Consider the following 15,365-nt stretch of genomic DNA (forward strand, 5'->3'; position numbering starts at 1 on the left):
GAAAGCAAAAAAAAAAAAAAAAAAAAAAGGAGGAGAGGGGAAAGAAGGAAGGAAAGGGAAGGGAGAGAAGGAAGGAAAAAAGTAAGAGAGAGAGAGAGAGAGAGAGTGAATCACATCTAGGAATAGGATCTGTTCAAGTTCCACTGTGTTGTGAAGCTTAGTAGGCACAGCATCTAAGGCCAAAAGACCTCAGGGACTCATGAAAATGTTGTAATTTAAAGTTTGTGTTAAATGCTGAAAAAATATGAAAATGATAATAATGAATATATAATATAATGAATATAGTTTTTATATCAACAAAGTCACAAAATATGTTTAATGTTTTTAATGGAAGAAGGAGTCATTGTTAGTCAACTTTACATTACTATAAAAATATCTTTAGATGATCAATTTAAAGAGAGGAAAAGCTAACCTTTGCTCACAGTTTTGGAGGTTTCAGTCCATGATGATTGGCTTCATGCTTTTGGGCCTCAATATATAATATGTTATAAACACAAAGTTTTTGTTTAAGATAGGCACAAGATCTTGAAAAGTTCATTATAAACACAATTGGCCAAAGCCAAACATCCTAAAGAAATAACAAATTAAGAATATTAGCATAAAAAATGTTTCCCGGAGGTTAACAAATGATTTCTATTTTTTGAGGAGAGATTTTTTTACACTCTTACAGCAATTACATAGGCACGAGTTACAATACACACTTTTATTTTCAATTTATTACGCTAGCAAAAGAAAAAGCAATTGATAATGCCTGTGAACATTACCAGAATCAAAATAAAGTCTTTTGTGTCAGGCACTAACAAAAATAAGAATAAATGAAGGAGAGGATCTATGCAATGTGCCTTGTAACAAGAACCATTCACAAAAGATGCCAGAACTAAGCTTGCACAAAGCCTGTGAGAATCTTACACAAAAGGTGCTTCTACAAAGACATCTGCTCAGCCGCTGTCTATTTAATCTTGGACAGACTTTCCTGTGTTACTGGTTCTTGTAGCCAAAGATGATCGGCTCCAAATAGTCTAAATAATTCTGATTTTGCCCAAGGAAACATTCTTGTCCCCCTCTCCTTGCATAACCACAGAGTTCACCTTGACATGCAGATTCTTAACAGCAATGTTTCTCCCCATATAAACTTCAGCTCAGAGATTCTTGACAGGCATATTTCTTAGCTGGACAAACCTGGAAGTGTCACTAACAAACCAATTTGTGCATTTTGTAGCAAGGAGAGTTTGCATTAGCTTATTATCTCTAATCTTTACTTACAATCATCAGCCTTACAAAAGATTGGAATGAACTTCCTCCTTTAGGGCCTGCTTCAGGTTCTGGCTCCTCCCCTGTAGCCAGAGCCAGCCTCTTAGCCAGAGCCAGCCTCTTTCTCTCCACACAGGACAGCACTGCTTCCTCACGAGTGCATCTGTTCCAGCCATGGCCGTCTTTGTGCAGCTCAGCACCAAAGCCAAAATGCCGCTGGTGGGCCTGGGCACTTGGAAGGTAAATATGCAAATCAAGAGCCCCGTTCCTCTAGAGGGGCTTTTGGGTCTGTTTTTTTCCCCTGCATCTGCGCAAGCCAGGGTTTGAGATGAGATTCAGCTGTAGAACTAAAATCCAAGTAATTTTCCATTCTCAGGGCTGCTCCATAGCCTTTCCTGGCCTTTCTTAGCAGTGATGAGAGCTTTTCCAGCCAGTTTCAAGTTTCAAGCAGGAGTTAGGCTTTTCTTAAAAAAAAATTTACTTTCAGGGAAGTTACTCTTAGCAGTCATTTCCTTTGAAACTACCAAGTGTTGGTTCTGAGCAGATAGAGGAATCTGGCCAGACCAGAACCCATCTGCAGTGTGGTACAATTCAGATTCATCCTGCAACATTGTTATTCGTGCCGGGGTGGCAGCCTTGAAAGTTCCTCTGTACCACTTTGGAGTCTAGTGTAGCTGGCAGAGTGACTGAGAGAAGATGCAGAGCTTTGAAAGAAAGCTCTGGCACCCTGCACTTGCTTCCCTAGCTGTAGGATTTAGACTGGTGGCGCAGGTCTTGATGAGGTGCTTGCTAGAGATGTAGAACCCCAGATCCTGCCCATACTACTGAATCAGCTTCTACCCTTACGTCCCCGCATGGTTCCTGTGTATAATTATTAAAGTCTCGGAAGTGCTGGAGCCAAGAGAGCCTAGGCTGGCTGTCAGGACTCTGTTGAGTCCTGGCTGTATTTATAGCAGCTGGCAAAGGCTCTGGCACACACTCCAGCACCCTGTGGAGCAGATTCATGAGCCTCAGTGGTGAGTTTCCAGGAACCATCTTTGCACCTGGCTTCTCTCCACCCTTGGGTCTCTTCTGTGTGCTGTCTTCCTCCACTCCTACCTTCTCTGCAGGGACTCTCATCTCCTCCCCTGGGAGAGGGTAAGGTCCCTTCTCACGTCAGCACTGGTTTCCTGTAGTGTTGGGATTCATTCTTGTTTCTTGAATGAGCACATCAATGTCTCATGCATTCAGCTTCAGCCTCTCTTCTTAAACAGCAAATTGCCCCAAATAAGAACCTTAAAACCCATACACAAGCAGCAAATAATTACTACTTACAGGTCTAATAAATATGCTCCTCATGGATAAATTTTGCAGAAACTAATGATCAGATTTCAAAAGTAGATGTGTGGCTTGTGACCTAAGCTGTTTTTGCAATATATGATTGACAATTTAAAGGACTATATACATATTTCTGGAGGGGACAGAGGGTGTCCTGGCTCGGAGTGTTTCTGGGCTGCCCATAACAATTTCTCATCCTAGAGTGGGGATAGCTGTGCATCTCCTTCCTTTTCTCCCTGTTCATTTTGTTTTGTTTTTGAGACAGGGTCTCGCTATGTACTTCAGGTTGGCTTGAACTCACTTTGCAGCCCAGGCTGGCCTTAAACTCACAATCATCTTCCTGCCTCAGCCTCTTGAGTGCTGGAATTACAGGCACGTGCCACCACACCCAGCTCTGTTTTATGGTCTTTGAAATATTTACTTTACAATTGATAACATTTTTGTGAGGTTTTTTCCTTTTTGTGTGTATGTGTAAGTTTTTTTGTTCATGTTTTGGTTTTGGTTGTGGTTGGCCTTACTAGGGATTGAACTCAGGGCCTTTATACTGAGCTACTGTACCCCTGGCCCTTTTTTTGTTGTATATTTTGAGGTAGACTTTAACTAAGTTGCCTAGGTTGTGCTCAAATTTGAAGTTCTCCTGCCTCATCCTCCCAGAGTGCATCATTTCTTTTCTTATTAGCTTGGCAAAATTAGCACAGAATGTGTTTATTTTGCTTTTTTTCTTCTTTTTTCCTTGAGGGCATCTGAGTTCCAAAGCAATAATTATATAGTGATTACATTTACTGAACCTCACTGGATGTCAGGTGATTCATTATAGCAAGTATCATAAAGACTTCCAGAGGCCAGGGCTCTTAGTTCTACCCTGCAGGCAAGTTTTGGAGCAATGGAGGAGTCTGCTCAGGCCTGTATGTCTGCTATGTGGTAGAGCTCAAATTCATAGGCAGACCATTCCCCACATCCTTATCACCATCTGGGGTCTGAAGTTACATCTGTTTGCTCCAGAATCTAGTTTTCAGCCTGTCTGTCAGCAGACTGCAGTGGGAGTAGTCTGCCACTCCTGACCAGTCAGGACATGGAAGTTTGGCCTGCGTTAGAGGGAACTGACTTTTATCTAGGAGCGGTTAAGCAGAACTTTATTTCTTTTTTTTCTGTTTTGAGAAGTTTTCCAAAGTGTTTACCTCCCAGGTGTACACTGGCAAATGGGACTCAGTGAGACTCTTTGGAGACGATGGGCAGCTTCTACCTGTGGAGGGGCCTGGGATAAGAGGATCTGACAGCCCACCAGTTTATCTGTTGCCTTTCAGTCTCCCCCAGGCAAAGTCAAAGAAGCTGTGAAGGCCGCCATTGATGCAGGGTATCGCCACATTGACTGCGCCCCTACCTATCAAAATGAGAACGAGGTGGGAGAAGCCATCCAAGAGAAGATCCAAGAGCGGATTGTGAGGCGGGAGGACCTCTTCATTGTTAGCAAGGTACATGCAGCCCGCGTGGGGGAGGCCTTGATTTCAGGGCAGGCCAACATATCTGGACGTGATCAGCGCCTAGACCTCATCAGCCTTCCCTTGTCTATTCCTGTCTCTAGCTCTTGCTTTATCCCATGCCTGCATATAAACTTCCACACCCAAGTTTGGTATGCAGAAGGTGCTGTTGCTCTTATCTTGTCTACAGTTGGCTTACATAGTGAAGATGGCTCCACTGAGCCTCTAGTGCCTTGGCCACCCTGTGCTTTATCAGTGGGCTCCATCTGTACTGTGGCAGTCAGAGACAAAGGGTGCCGTCAGAGGTGGGTCTCTAGCCTGCCTTTCAGCACTGTGATCTCAGTGGCCACAATGCGGAGGTCTCAGCCACAGGTATTTTGGGAAATTATGGAAGCAGTTTGCTTTGTTACATCTGGATTTCTTTCTCAGTCCAGTAAAAGGTTATAAAATGAAATTTAAAAAATGAAAAAGGAGTGCTGGATAAAAGGAGGTTTGATATGTGTGAGATGGTTGAGAATCACTGGCTCTGTATATACACAGATCACTAAAAGATGCTAGTCTTAGCTATAGTAAGTCCTTGACTCATGACTCATGACCATGAGTTGTGAATTTTCACAGGTGTACTATGGGAGACTCACAGGTGTACTGTGGAAGACTCACAGGTGTACTGTGGGAGACTCACAGGTGTACTGTGGGAGACTCACAGGTTACTGCGGGAGACTCACAGGTGTACTGTGGGAGACTCACAGGTGCACTGTGGGAGACTCACAGGTTACTGCGGGAGACTCACAGGTGTACTGTGGGAGACTCACAGGTGCACTGTGGGAGACTCACAGGTTACTGTGGGAGACTCACAGGTGTACTGTGGGAGACTCACAGGTGTACTATACGAGACTCATTTTGTCAGATTACAAACATATCAATTTACAAATGTTCAAGAATAGGATTTACTCATAAGTTAGGGACTTTTGAACTTGGAAAGTGCATCTGGTAGGACAGGTATGCTGTGACCACATCTAAATGAACTTGTAAAGTCATAGTTTGGGACCTGGTAGCATTGGGATACTGAGGTACATAAAAGAGCCATCTGTTCCCAAAGATATGAGAATGCTTGAAATGTAAAAGCTATACACAATTTTTGCCCTCAGAGGGCTGGCAACTGAGGAAAGAAATAATTCAGGTGCACAAATATTTAACCAGTGGCCCCATATACTAAATTACTAAAGAAACAGTAATTTAAGTTGCCTTCAGCATTTACAAACATCAGTGACATGCTGAGCACTGGTTGCCTGTCATACTGCATCATATACCTTGATGAACTTTGTTAACAGACAGCCTATTGTCAGGTTAGATCAGGCTGCAGCTCTCAAAGCATGGAGGGAGAATGCGGTGGGCCCCTCTCTTTTCCATCCCAGCACTTCCTTGTTGCCCTCCGCAGTTGTGGTCCACATTCTTTGAGAGAAGCCTGGTGAAGGAGGCCTGCCGGAAGACCCTGAAGGACCTGAAACTGGACTACCTGGACATCTACCTCATTCACTTTCCACAGGGACTTCAGGTTTGAGATGCTCCCCATCCCGGTCTCAGGCCGCTGAGCCAAAGATGCAATACAATAGCAGCCGCACCAGGGCTGGAACATGGGGTGGGGTAAGCAGGAGCTCCTGTGTAGAGCAGACACTGGTCTGGGAAGGAGCCTATGTCTACACGCCTTCCTGCATGTTCGTCGGAGAGAAACCTAATTAGGGCAGCACAGAGAAGCTAAAACCATCATATCATATTTGTCAGTATTCCATGCCCGACATCTGTGACCAAAGGTCTGTTTCAGGGGAAACAGGTCTTCCTTCATGACTTTGTGTCAGGGCTCAACCCTCCTGTCAACCAAAGCACACCCTGGCAGTGGCCTCTGGGTGAAAATCCAAGTGTGACAGGTGGGTGATAGCCAATCCACTCTGAAAAAGTAGTAAATTCATTGCCTGGAGTTCTGATCCTTATCTCCTCCTGAGTAGTGGGAGGGACATGAATTCACAGCCCTGTCTCCTCGTAACAGCTAATTCAGGCTTCCAGAGCTGCAAGGACACAAGTTGGTTAATATCTTCCCTGAATGCAACCTTTGAGATCTAATCCTTACTAGTGGTTTAGAAATTAAAGTCTGTCCCTGAATTTATATGGATCCTAGGTAAATGACATTAACATCCATTGCAATAATGATGGCTTCTAGAATATCTAATAATGTACTTTAAAATCAATCTAGCAGTGTCTAAAACTAGAGAGATTTAGCTATCAAGGTAGGTGATACAGAGATTTTTCTGAACTTCATTTCCTTGAAGGGTATTCTCCAGGGCCTCCCAAAAAGGTTTGCAAGGGAGGTGTTTAGCACAAGGAGCTGGTGACCAGATGGAGATTTCAATAAGCTATGGTTTTGCATTTACAGGCTGGGAACGAACTCATCCCCAGAGACGATAAAGGCAATATCCTCCCCAGTAAAGTAACATTCCTGGAAGCATGGGAGGTAGGTTTTAGCTTCTTCTAATTATGCTGAGAGAGAAAATTTTCTTTCAGTGACCGTCATTCCTCCAGTTCTCTGTCCTTGGACCTTTGAATCCAGGGTCTTCCTGATGCTATTTACATTTTAAAGACTAAGACTAAGTCCTCAAACAAGACTAGAGATATAGGGGCTTGGGATTTAGCTCTTCAGGCATAAGTGCCTGCGTGGCAAGCATGAGGTCATAAGTTTGATCCCTGGTACCAAAAAATAAAAAACTAAAAAAGGCTAAAAATATAATGTACCCCATTTGGAGGATACACATGCTGTTTTGAAACCATGGGGAAACATTGGGCCTAGGTTCAAAGGTATTAGCTAAGTAACCTGAGGCAAGTTGTTTATTTTCATAAGCCTCAGTTGAGTTCTCTCATCTGAAAATAATTTTATAATGCATATCAGTAACACACATAATTCAGGATGTCGTAAAGATTAGCATAGCCAACATGTCGAGAACTTGAATCATGGGACATTGTTAATCATCTAATCCTATGAGGGAGTGTTACTTTCTCCATTGACAGATCATAAAACAGACCTAGAAAAGCTGGTGACCTGTCAGGTTATAGAGCTGCTGCGTAATGCAGCTGAGACTGGATGCAGGACCTGGGTCTCTCTGGCTCACAGGTACAACTGCTTGGGCCTTTGGTACCTGCCTGGCAAACAGTAACTGTAGAGCTACATGTTGGGGATCTTGAGTGCCCCACTGCTTAGATCAATTAATGGACTAATTCACATAATTCAGGTTCAAATTGTGTTAAGCAATGGAAATTTTTCTGTGATAATTTTCTTTTCCACTGTTTCCTCCAGCAAATGTTAGTAGAAAACAAAGTGAATGAAGAAGTCATCTTAATGAAATGACATAAACACTCCAAGAATTAACTGTGTGGTTGTGTCAGCTATCTGTTAAGGGCACAGGAAGTCCTGAGTTTGTATTGTTTTTGCATTTACAACTGTATTAATCCTACCATTTTAGAGGAGTGTGGATTTGATGTGACTGAATTAAATGTAACTCTCCTGAAGATTGGTCATTTAAAAGTATTTCTCACTAAGAACAGTCTTGCTGCTCTGACCTCAACAACTAGCAGGAGGAAATTCACATAGTAGGAAAGCCATCACCTCATCAATGCAAGGTTGGCAAACATGGAAATTTTGAAAAGGATTCTTCTTGGCAAGGAAATCATTAAACTTTTCCACTAATAGCAGAAAGCCTGTTACAAGTAAGTATGAGAAAAAAAATATCTGGACTTCTATGGATGAATTTTAAAGACTATCTTGAAGCTCTTAGTTGGATGAGAAAGGAAAGAAAGACTCAAAAAATTACTAAAAACAATAAGATGTCATCCATAGTACTGCCATTAAACTTGTTGAATGCGCCATTTGCTGTTAGGATCTAGAGGTCAAAATGAGTGATAATTTAAAAAACAATATTTTATGTAATTAAGAACCATACTAAATAAATTAGTATAGCATAAGACTAAAGATAGAAGTAAGTGAAATACTCTTGGGGAAGTCTTAGGAAGGTATCAGTTTGTCAGGTTGGCACATGCCTGCAACCTAGCTGAGAGGATTCAAACTACAAGTTGGAAAATGTTAGGTTTTTATACCAGATTTATATATTTGCTTTGCTTTAATGAGTGCACAAAACATTACATAATGCTCATCTGATATAGTCACCAAAATAAATATATTTAAGCCTTCCCTTCAAGAACAAGAACATTACTTTCTCTTTGCAAATGGCAAAATACTAGCTATAAGACAAACTAGAGGGCTTCGGATGTAGCTCATGGTAGAGCACTTGCCTAGCATGTATGAGGCCCTGAGTTCAATCCCCAGTACCACAAAAATAAATAAGAAAGAAGGAAAGAAAGAAACTAGAATGTCTGTGAACTCAGCTACTCAGGAGTCCAGGGCAGGAGGATTCTAGGTTCAAGCCTTGCCTGAGAAATTTAGCAAGACCCTGAATAAAAATTTAAAAGGCACAGCATGTAGCTCAGCGGTAAAAAGCTTGTCTAGAAGGCCTAGGCTCTGGGTGCAGTCCTCAGTAGAGCAAAAAAGAAAAAGAACTTCAATTCTGGAAGTAAACTGTAAAAACACATGAACATTTGTTTTTCTGCCGTGAACCATTTTTTTTTTTTGCTAGAGGAAAATTTTAGGATTGATGGTTTCATAAACAATGCAATGGCTGATGCGCAAGAATGTGATTCAGCAGTGAACAATGTAGCAAGACTCCTAACATAGCCTCAGATTTCAGCTATCATTTTCTATTAAATTGAGTACATTAGGTTGAGAGAACAATTTTGTTGTATATATTACCCAAGTAAAACAGAAGTGCTTAAATATCTAAGTAATAATTCATTGTAGGCTCTGAAAACTAGCCTGTGTCCAGTGTTTATTGCACAAGATTTTTACACTGCTCTTGTGATGATTCTCTTTTACATGTGGCAATTATGTCATAGTCCTCTGTAAAATGGACTTGATTTCTGCTGTGGTAGATTCTCTAAACTAATACAAGAATTATTGCTAAATAAAGCACTTTAAGGATATGATTAAGGCCAAGACTATGATTAGAGCCTTGCAGGATTGACTATGTCCACTGAATATTTTGGGGCCCACTACTAATTCAATAGACATCTCACTGCTACTCTAGAGAAGAAAGAGCTGGAAAAAAGTCAGGATGAATCAAGCTTGCAAATCAAACTTGACATAGGAAAACATTTATATTATCTCATCGACCTCTAGGGAGTCCGGGACCTCATGATCCAGCATTTTTAAACTCTTTCACCTAACGTCCTTCCTCATCAACCCTGGTGCTCCTTAACTTTGGCTATGCTTCGACATCACCAGAGGAGTGTGATCCCCGTGCCTATGCTGCATCCCGAATGAAGACACTAAGAGGTCTCAGAGTCGGGCTGGGGCATCAGTCTGTTCTAAAGCCCTCAGGAGGTTCCAAGTTGCAGCCATAGTTGAGAAGCCCTGAATGAGGTACACTGAACACATCCTACCTATCCCCGCCTCCAGGCTTCGGCTCCTGCCTTCTTCCAAACCCATTTGTGTTTTATCTTTATTCCCCATGGTGTTCTCAGGGTCCCATTTACACTCCACTAGTAAAGTCTTTACTGGATCGGGCAAAGTCCTCTTTGCCTTCCCTGGTTTTCATGCTGTACCACAATCAGATTCTCTGAGGTTGCTGATTCCTCCTTAGAGATCTTAGCACTGGAACTAGACTGGAACTGGAGTAAAAGAATCTCAGAAGCTAAAAGCACATTTTATACTTTTATATGCTGACCACTCCTGGACAACAACCTGATACATAATGAATAATAAACACAAGATGGATTTGGGGCTGCTACTACTAAACATAATCTTTCTTTGGGCACACTTAGAACATCCTTTTATAGGCTAAAAAAAAATACCCTTTGTTGGGGATTAGTAGCTCTCACAGTTTTAACTGGACGTGGGGAAAGCAGGTCCCATTTCAGCTCCACACACTCACTCACGGAGGCACAATTTGGCTGCATTACCTGTGCTGCTCCAAGTGAAATGCTAATGACAATGAGCAACTACTAATTGAACTGTAATTTCCTTCTTAGGCTTTAGCTAACCCTCCTGCGAGGGATCCTCCATCAGCACTAGGCCAAACCAGTGTCCCTGTTGTTCCACCCCACCCCCCCACGACTTCCCAGGTTTCCTTTCTGTGACAGGTCATGGAGGAGCTGGTCGATGAAGGGTTGGTGAAAGCCCTTGGTGTCTCCAACTTCAACCACTTCCAGATTGAAAAGCTCTTGAACAAGCCTGGGCTGAAATATAAACCAGTGACCAATCAGGTAAGTGCTGCGTGGCATCGGGGTCCCACCCTATTACTTCTGAAGTGTTTGGAGGCAAGTTCAAAGCTGTGTACTGAGTCTCATCACAGACCTCAGTGTTCAGAATTCTGTGGGGGAAGTGGGAGACAGGTCTGCAGGTCTAATTTAGCAATTCAATCAATGGGCAGGTTTGGTCTGTGCTTGGTTGTGTTTTTTTGCATGTAGAACTCCTCCTGAGCCAACCCCAAAGCAGGCTCCCTCCCCTTTTGATACAGATTGTTCACTCTTGCAGGTGGAGTGTCACCCATACCTCACCCAGGATAAACTGATCCAGTACTGCCACTCCAAGGGCATCACAGTCACTGCCTACAGCCCCCTGGGCTCTCCAGATAGACCTTGGTGAGGCTTCTCTGTGGTGGGCCTTTCTCTTGATACACTTAAAATATTATTTTGCAATTGCTTAATATTTAATTAATAAGACACCAGAAAGCAAAGCACCTCTAAGGCAGTGTACTTGGCATGCTCAGATAAGATTACGGTGGGGGAAATGGCAATTTAATAAAAACACAGTGTACTTCACTCTTTGAGAATGCTCCAGCTGTGACCCTCTTGCTGGACCAGGCTTTGCAAAATACCAAGGCTTCTGTGCCCATGGACATTCATTGGAAGGCCATATAGCTGTCAGATCCTCCCATGTGTGTCACAGGCAAAGATCACTGTGTCCCTTAGCCAAGCTGCTGTCATTGGAGTAAATCTCTCTGTATGAGTGATCTTGGTGATTACTTACACAGTAGCCTTCATTCTTGTCTTCAGGGCCAAGCCAGAGGACCCTTCACTACTGGAGGATCCCAAGATCAAGGAGATTGCTGCAAAGCACAAAAAAACCGCAGCCCAGGTACAGTGTGTGTGTGTATGTGCATGTTAATCCTGCAATACATTCTTTCTTGCAAGTCTTGCAAGAAACAGTGTGTGTCAGTGAAACAGGATAGCTTCTGTCCATCAGCTTCCTGTCATGCTCTCCAGGAAGCCACAAGATAGGAATCTGGGTTCTGGTGCCAACTGCACCATGTCTCAGCCTTGTGAGCCCAAACCATCCTCATTCCTAAAAAAGAAAAGATCATAGATCTGAAACTCAGTTTAGAAGAGATAAGAAGAACCGTCAAGTGACTCTTAACAGGGAAGTGCTCAGTCATAATTAACTGTTGTACTTAACGCCACAATGAGCTACAGGGATAGTTTCTTTTCATTATGAGAGGTCCTTGTAGATGAATGGAAACAATATCCCCTTCCTGTACAGGTTCTGATCCGGTTCCATATACAGAGGAATGTGGCAGTGATCCCCAAGTCTGTGACACCAACACGCATTATTGAAAACTTGCAGGTGAGATCCTGACTGGTCGTCTGGTGTTCCTCAGAGTAGATGACCGGGCTGCTCAGATATTCATGTATTGTCCCTGGATAGGGCTGGTCCTCTTCAAAAGGCCAGGGAACTGCCTTCAGAAGAGCTGATCCTGGGTTGAGGATGTGCTGGTAGCAGTGACCAGGGAATCCCTGTCAGATCTGAGCACAGCAGTCTCAAAAAACTGCACGGTTACCCTTGAGCAGTTAGGTCATAGGCCACACAGGAGGGCAGACCGTACTGTGCTATAAATCCTCCTCCCAGCAGCAGAGGACAAAGGAGCTGTACAGGAAGAACAGTTCTTATCAAAGAATTCACACAGCACTCAGGAACACAGGCACTTTGCACTCTGGAATTTAATACCTACATGGCTGATCTCCCTCCTGTTGGAACACCAAGCCTCATGAATATTATGCCTCTATTACTGACTTGCAAGTTACCCGTCTCAGCTCATCCATTAGCCTAGGAGTTGACCAGGATATAAAAGTGTGTGACCCATTAACAATGCCCAAAGCAGATACCATCTTGTGTAGAATGTGCTTGACAGAACAATTTGTATCCAGTGGACACAATGGGAAAATAGCCTGCCAGTGTGTGTTGTGGTTCAGAGGTCACTCCCTGCCCAAATTGCACAACCAGGGAATGTGTTGCCAAAGGTTTTTTGAACTCATCTTTCCAGGTCTTTAACTTCAAATTGAGTGATGAGGAGATGGCGGAGATACTCAGCTTCAACAGAAATTGGAGGTGCTGTATTATCCCTGGGTACGTGGCTCAGGACGAAGCAGGACGAAGCAGGAGGATCACAGGGGTCTTTCCATAGTACTGCAGGGTTAGTTAGGACCGGAAGGCATCTAGCTTTTTTCTCTAAATATTGGTTTCTGACTGAAAATGTTGGAAAATGATCATTGGAGTCCTCAGGGAATTGTTATATGGAAAGATACTTCCTTAAAACGCTGTCTGTTGAACTTCTCGGTGTAGAGCTGGAACATTATGTGGAAGTTAGAAGTACTCACTCATTCCCTCAATAATTTGTTATTAATCTGCCATGTGCTGGGCACTCTGTAGGAGCTTGGGCTATCACATTGTACAAAGTCCCTTCTACCATACACTTAGCACAAAAACCTCAAAATATTGTGAAGCAGGAACAAATACTGGGCAGAAAAATAAAATGGGAAAATGATAGAAAGTATGGGACTTAGTGAGACTCGTGCTCTGAACGGTGTGGGTTGGACTGGAAGAGGTTTTGGTGCTGAAGTGTCAGCTGAACAGAGACCCTAAGTGAATGAGGAATGTGCCCTGTGAACATTTTGGGGAACAGCATGCTTGGCAGTGATAGCAGCCAGGGCAAAGGCCCTGAGATAGAGCTTTTAGAGCATTTGAGTGAGGCAACCAGTGAGGGGGGAAGCAGAATGCATGAGGATCATACTAGGAAGAAATCAGGTCAAAGCAAGGTGTCAAGGGTTCAGAGTGTACAGAATGGTACAGACCATGGGAGGGATTTTAGTTTTAACTCTGAATGAGCTCAGAAGTCATCAGAGGATTCTGAGTGGAGTGGTGGCATAAACTGACTTATGTTCCCAAAGAACCACACTGACTTCTGCACTGGGAGACTACAGGGCGATTGCTATACTAATCCAGGAGACCTGGGTGGAGGTAGTACGTGAGATGGGGAATGATCAGAATCGCAGGATACTGGGGAAAGTGAGTCAGTGGAATTTGCTGATAAATGGGCAGTCAGCGGTGACTCTGGGGTTTTGTTTTATTGATTTTGTTTTTGCCTGCATAACACGAGAATGGAATTGTCATTGAGAAGAAGAGACCAGGGATTTGGCTTGAGACATGCTTGTGATGACTGCTAGATATCTAGGGGAGAATGTCAAATAGTTTGGTAGTCACGAATCAGTAACTTATCTGAATTCAAATCTTGAATTCCAGCTCCTTGGGGTCTTAGAAGATACCAGAATCCCAGGCCTTTTGCCTATATTTGCTACCCACAACACCAACCAACCATCAACTGAAGAATTTTTTTTCTCAACTCATAATAATACCAGCTTATTTTAGTGCCACATTCACTACTCCCAGTCACCTCCTCTCGTTTCTCAAACATGTGTCTCACCAGGTGGAAGGAAGGTCAGGGTGTGAGTCCCTTGCTGTGTGATCACGAAATGTCGAGGTGGGGAAGATGCTGAGGGAGTATAAAGATGACAGAGCACACCCGAGAAAAATGCTTAGTGGAGACCACGGTTGTTGCACTTACCCAATATTTTGTCCCTCTGCCTGCTTTTGCAGCATGTCGCGATTGGAGGAGTATCCTTTTGATGCCGAATACTGAAACTGAATCACGTGATTAGACGACCAGAAAGACTGTCTTCTCACTACTGAACTCACTCCCTGTGAGGCCTGTTTTGCCAAGCTTTTCTGAACCCATGTTGTTTCTGAGCTCACTGCAGGCAAACTTTAGGCCATGCCTAACTGGTAGAGCCTGTGTTCAATCAGGAGCAGACATCCTTGCAAAGCGTGACGCATGACAATTTTTTTTCACTTATTTGATCTATCTAGATGTTTGTTAAATGCCAGAAACTCTGTTAACATTGAGGGTGCAATGATTAAAAAAATAAATAGTAACCACAAGCGCTGACTGTAGTATGCACCAACATAGTTTGAAGTTCTTTTCCTGTGGAAGAACTCATTGAATCCAACACTCGCCAGTCGCATTTTACAGAAGAAGGAATGGAAGCCTAGGGAGGCCAGGGAACTTGCTCAAGGCCACCAAAGGAGTGCTCACCAACATTTCAAACATGGGTGGCTCAGAGAAGCCAAGCTAGCTCATCCTCTTTCTTAGCCTGGCCCCTCTCCTGGCTTTCGTGCTCTCTCACATTGGCTTTAATAAGCCATCATACCAAAGAGTCAGTGCTGGCAGTGCTCAAGCCTGTGAAACCCACAAAATTGCCACTGGTCACTATCAGAGAGACACCCTTATAAGGTGGGCTGGAAAATGGGTGGGGAGACCAAACAGCAAAAATGCTTTCCAGTGCCATTTCATTTTCTTCTGTAGTATTTCCTTTTATGAATATCCCAATTAAATAGAAATGCACAAAGAAAACCAATGAGGATCTGGCCCCTCACTATACAAATTAAATGCTCAAATTCTACCCAGTTCATTTAGTTTTCAAAGTCATTGCCTCCACCAAGAATTTCAAGAGCTTTTCCTTCCCTAGGGAACCACTGACAGCCTTGACATTAACTGCTTTCTTGGCTGATTCAGCTGCAAGTCCTCCCCGTCCTCCTGCCCAAGGTCCTAGCAGCCAGCACCAGGCATATATACCTGCCATGGAGACAGGACAGCCTGCGCCTGTCTCAGACATCAGAGTAAGAGTGGTTAAGAAAAAGTACCCCTGTCCGTGTGTGAACTCAGGCCCCTGTCTCCATTTCCTCTTCACTGATAAAAGACCCGAGAGTCAAAGGAAGATAGCAGTGTTCTGTGTCAACAACTGCCATGTGCATTTGGAGCAGTAATATCATACGCCAGGATTACAGGGCCATCTTAAAATTCTATCATGCCTTCTTCATGAAGATGGCAA

The 15,365-nt window shown here is 43.3% G+C and overlaps 1 protein-coding gene across 1 annotated transcript; it reads left to right on the plus strand.

The window, feature by feature from the left end:
* Positions 1 to 1,295: 1,295 nt before the first annotated feature.
* Positions 1,296 to 14,415, plus strand: LOC100723118 (aldo-keto reductase family 1 member B10). Its single transcript, XM_003475545.5, has 10 exons — positions 1,296 to 1,491; positions 3,873 to 4,040; positions 5,485 to 5,601; positions 6,475 to 6,552; positions 10,284 to 10,406; positions 10,678 to 10,784; positions 11,199 to 11,280; positions 11,683 to 11,766; positions 12,464 to 12,546; positions 14,074 to 14,415. Exons 1-10 carry the CDS (start codon positions 1,426 to 1,428, stop codon positions 14,114 to 14,116), a joined length of 951 nt encoding a protein of 316 aa, XP_003475593.1. The 5' UTR covers positions 1,296 to 1,425; the 3' UTR covers positions 14,117 to 14,415.
* The last annotated feature ends 950 nt before the right edge of the window (positions 14,416 to 15,365 follow it).

Source organism: Cavia porcellus, unplaced genomic scaffold (assembly GCF_034190915.1).
Source record: "Cavia porcellus strain 051 isolate PalLab524CR breed Dunkin Hartley unplaced genomic scaffold, mCavPor4.1 scaffold_6, whole genome shotgun sequence".
Taxonomy (NCBI): domain Eukaryota; kingdom Metazoa; phylum Chordata; class Mammalia; order Rodentia; family Caviidae; genus Cavia; species Cavia porcellus.

Bases quoted from the DNA above. Each gene is read 5' to 3' on its own strand.
- LOC100723118 (XM_003475545.5), top strand. From the start codon at position 1,426: ATGGCCGTCTTTGTGCAGCTCAGCACCAAAGCCAAAATGCCGCTGGTG. The intron at 1,492-3,872 runs GTAAATATGCAA...GTTGCCTTTCAG, and splicing joins TGGGCCTGGGCACTTGGAAG to TCTCCCCCAGGCAAAGTCAA. The intron at 4,041-5,484 runs GTACATGCAGCC...TGCCCTCCGCAG, and splicing joins ACCTCTTCATTGTTAGCAAG to TTGTGGTCCACATTCTTTGA.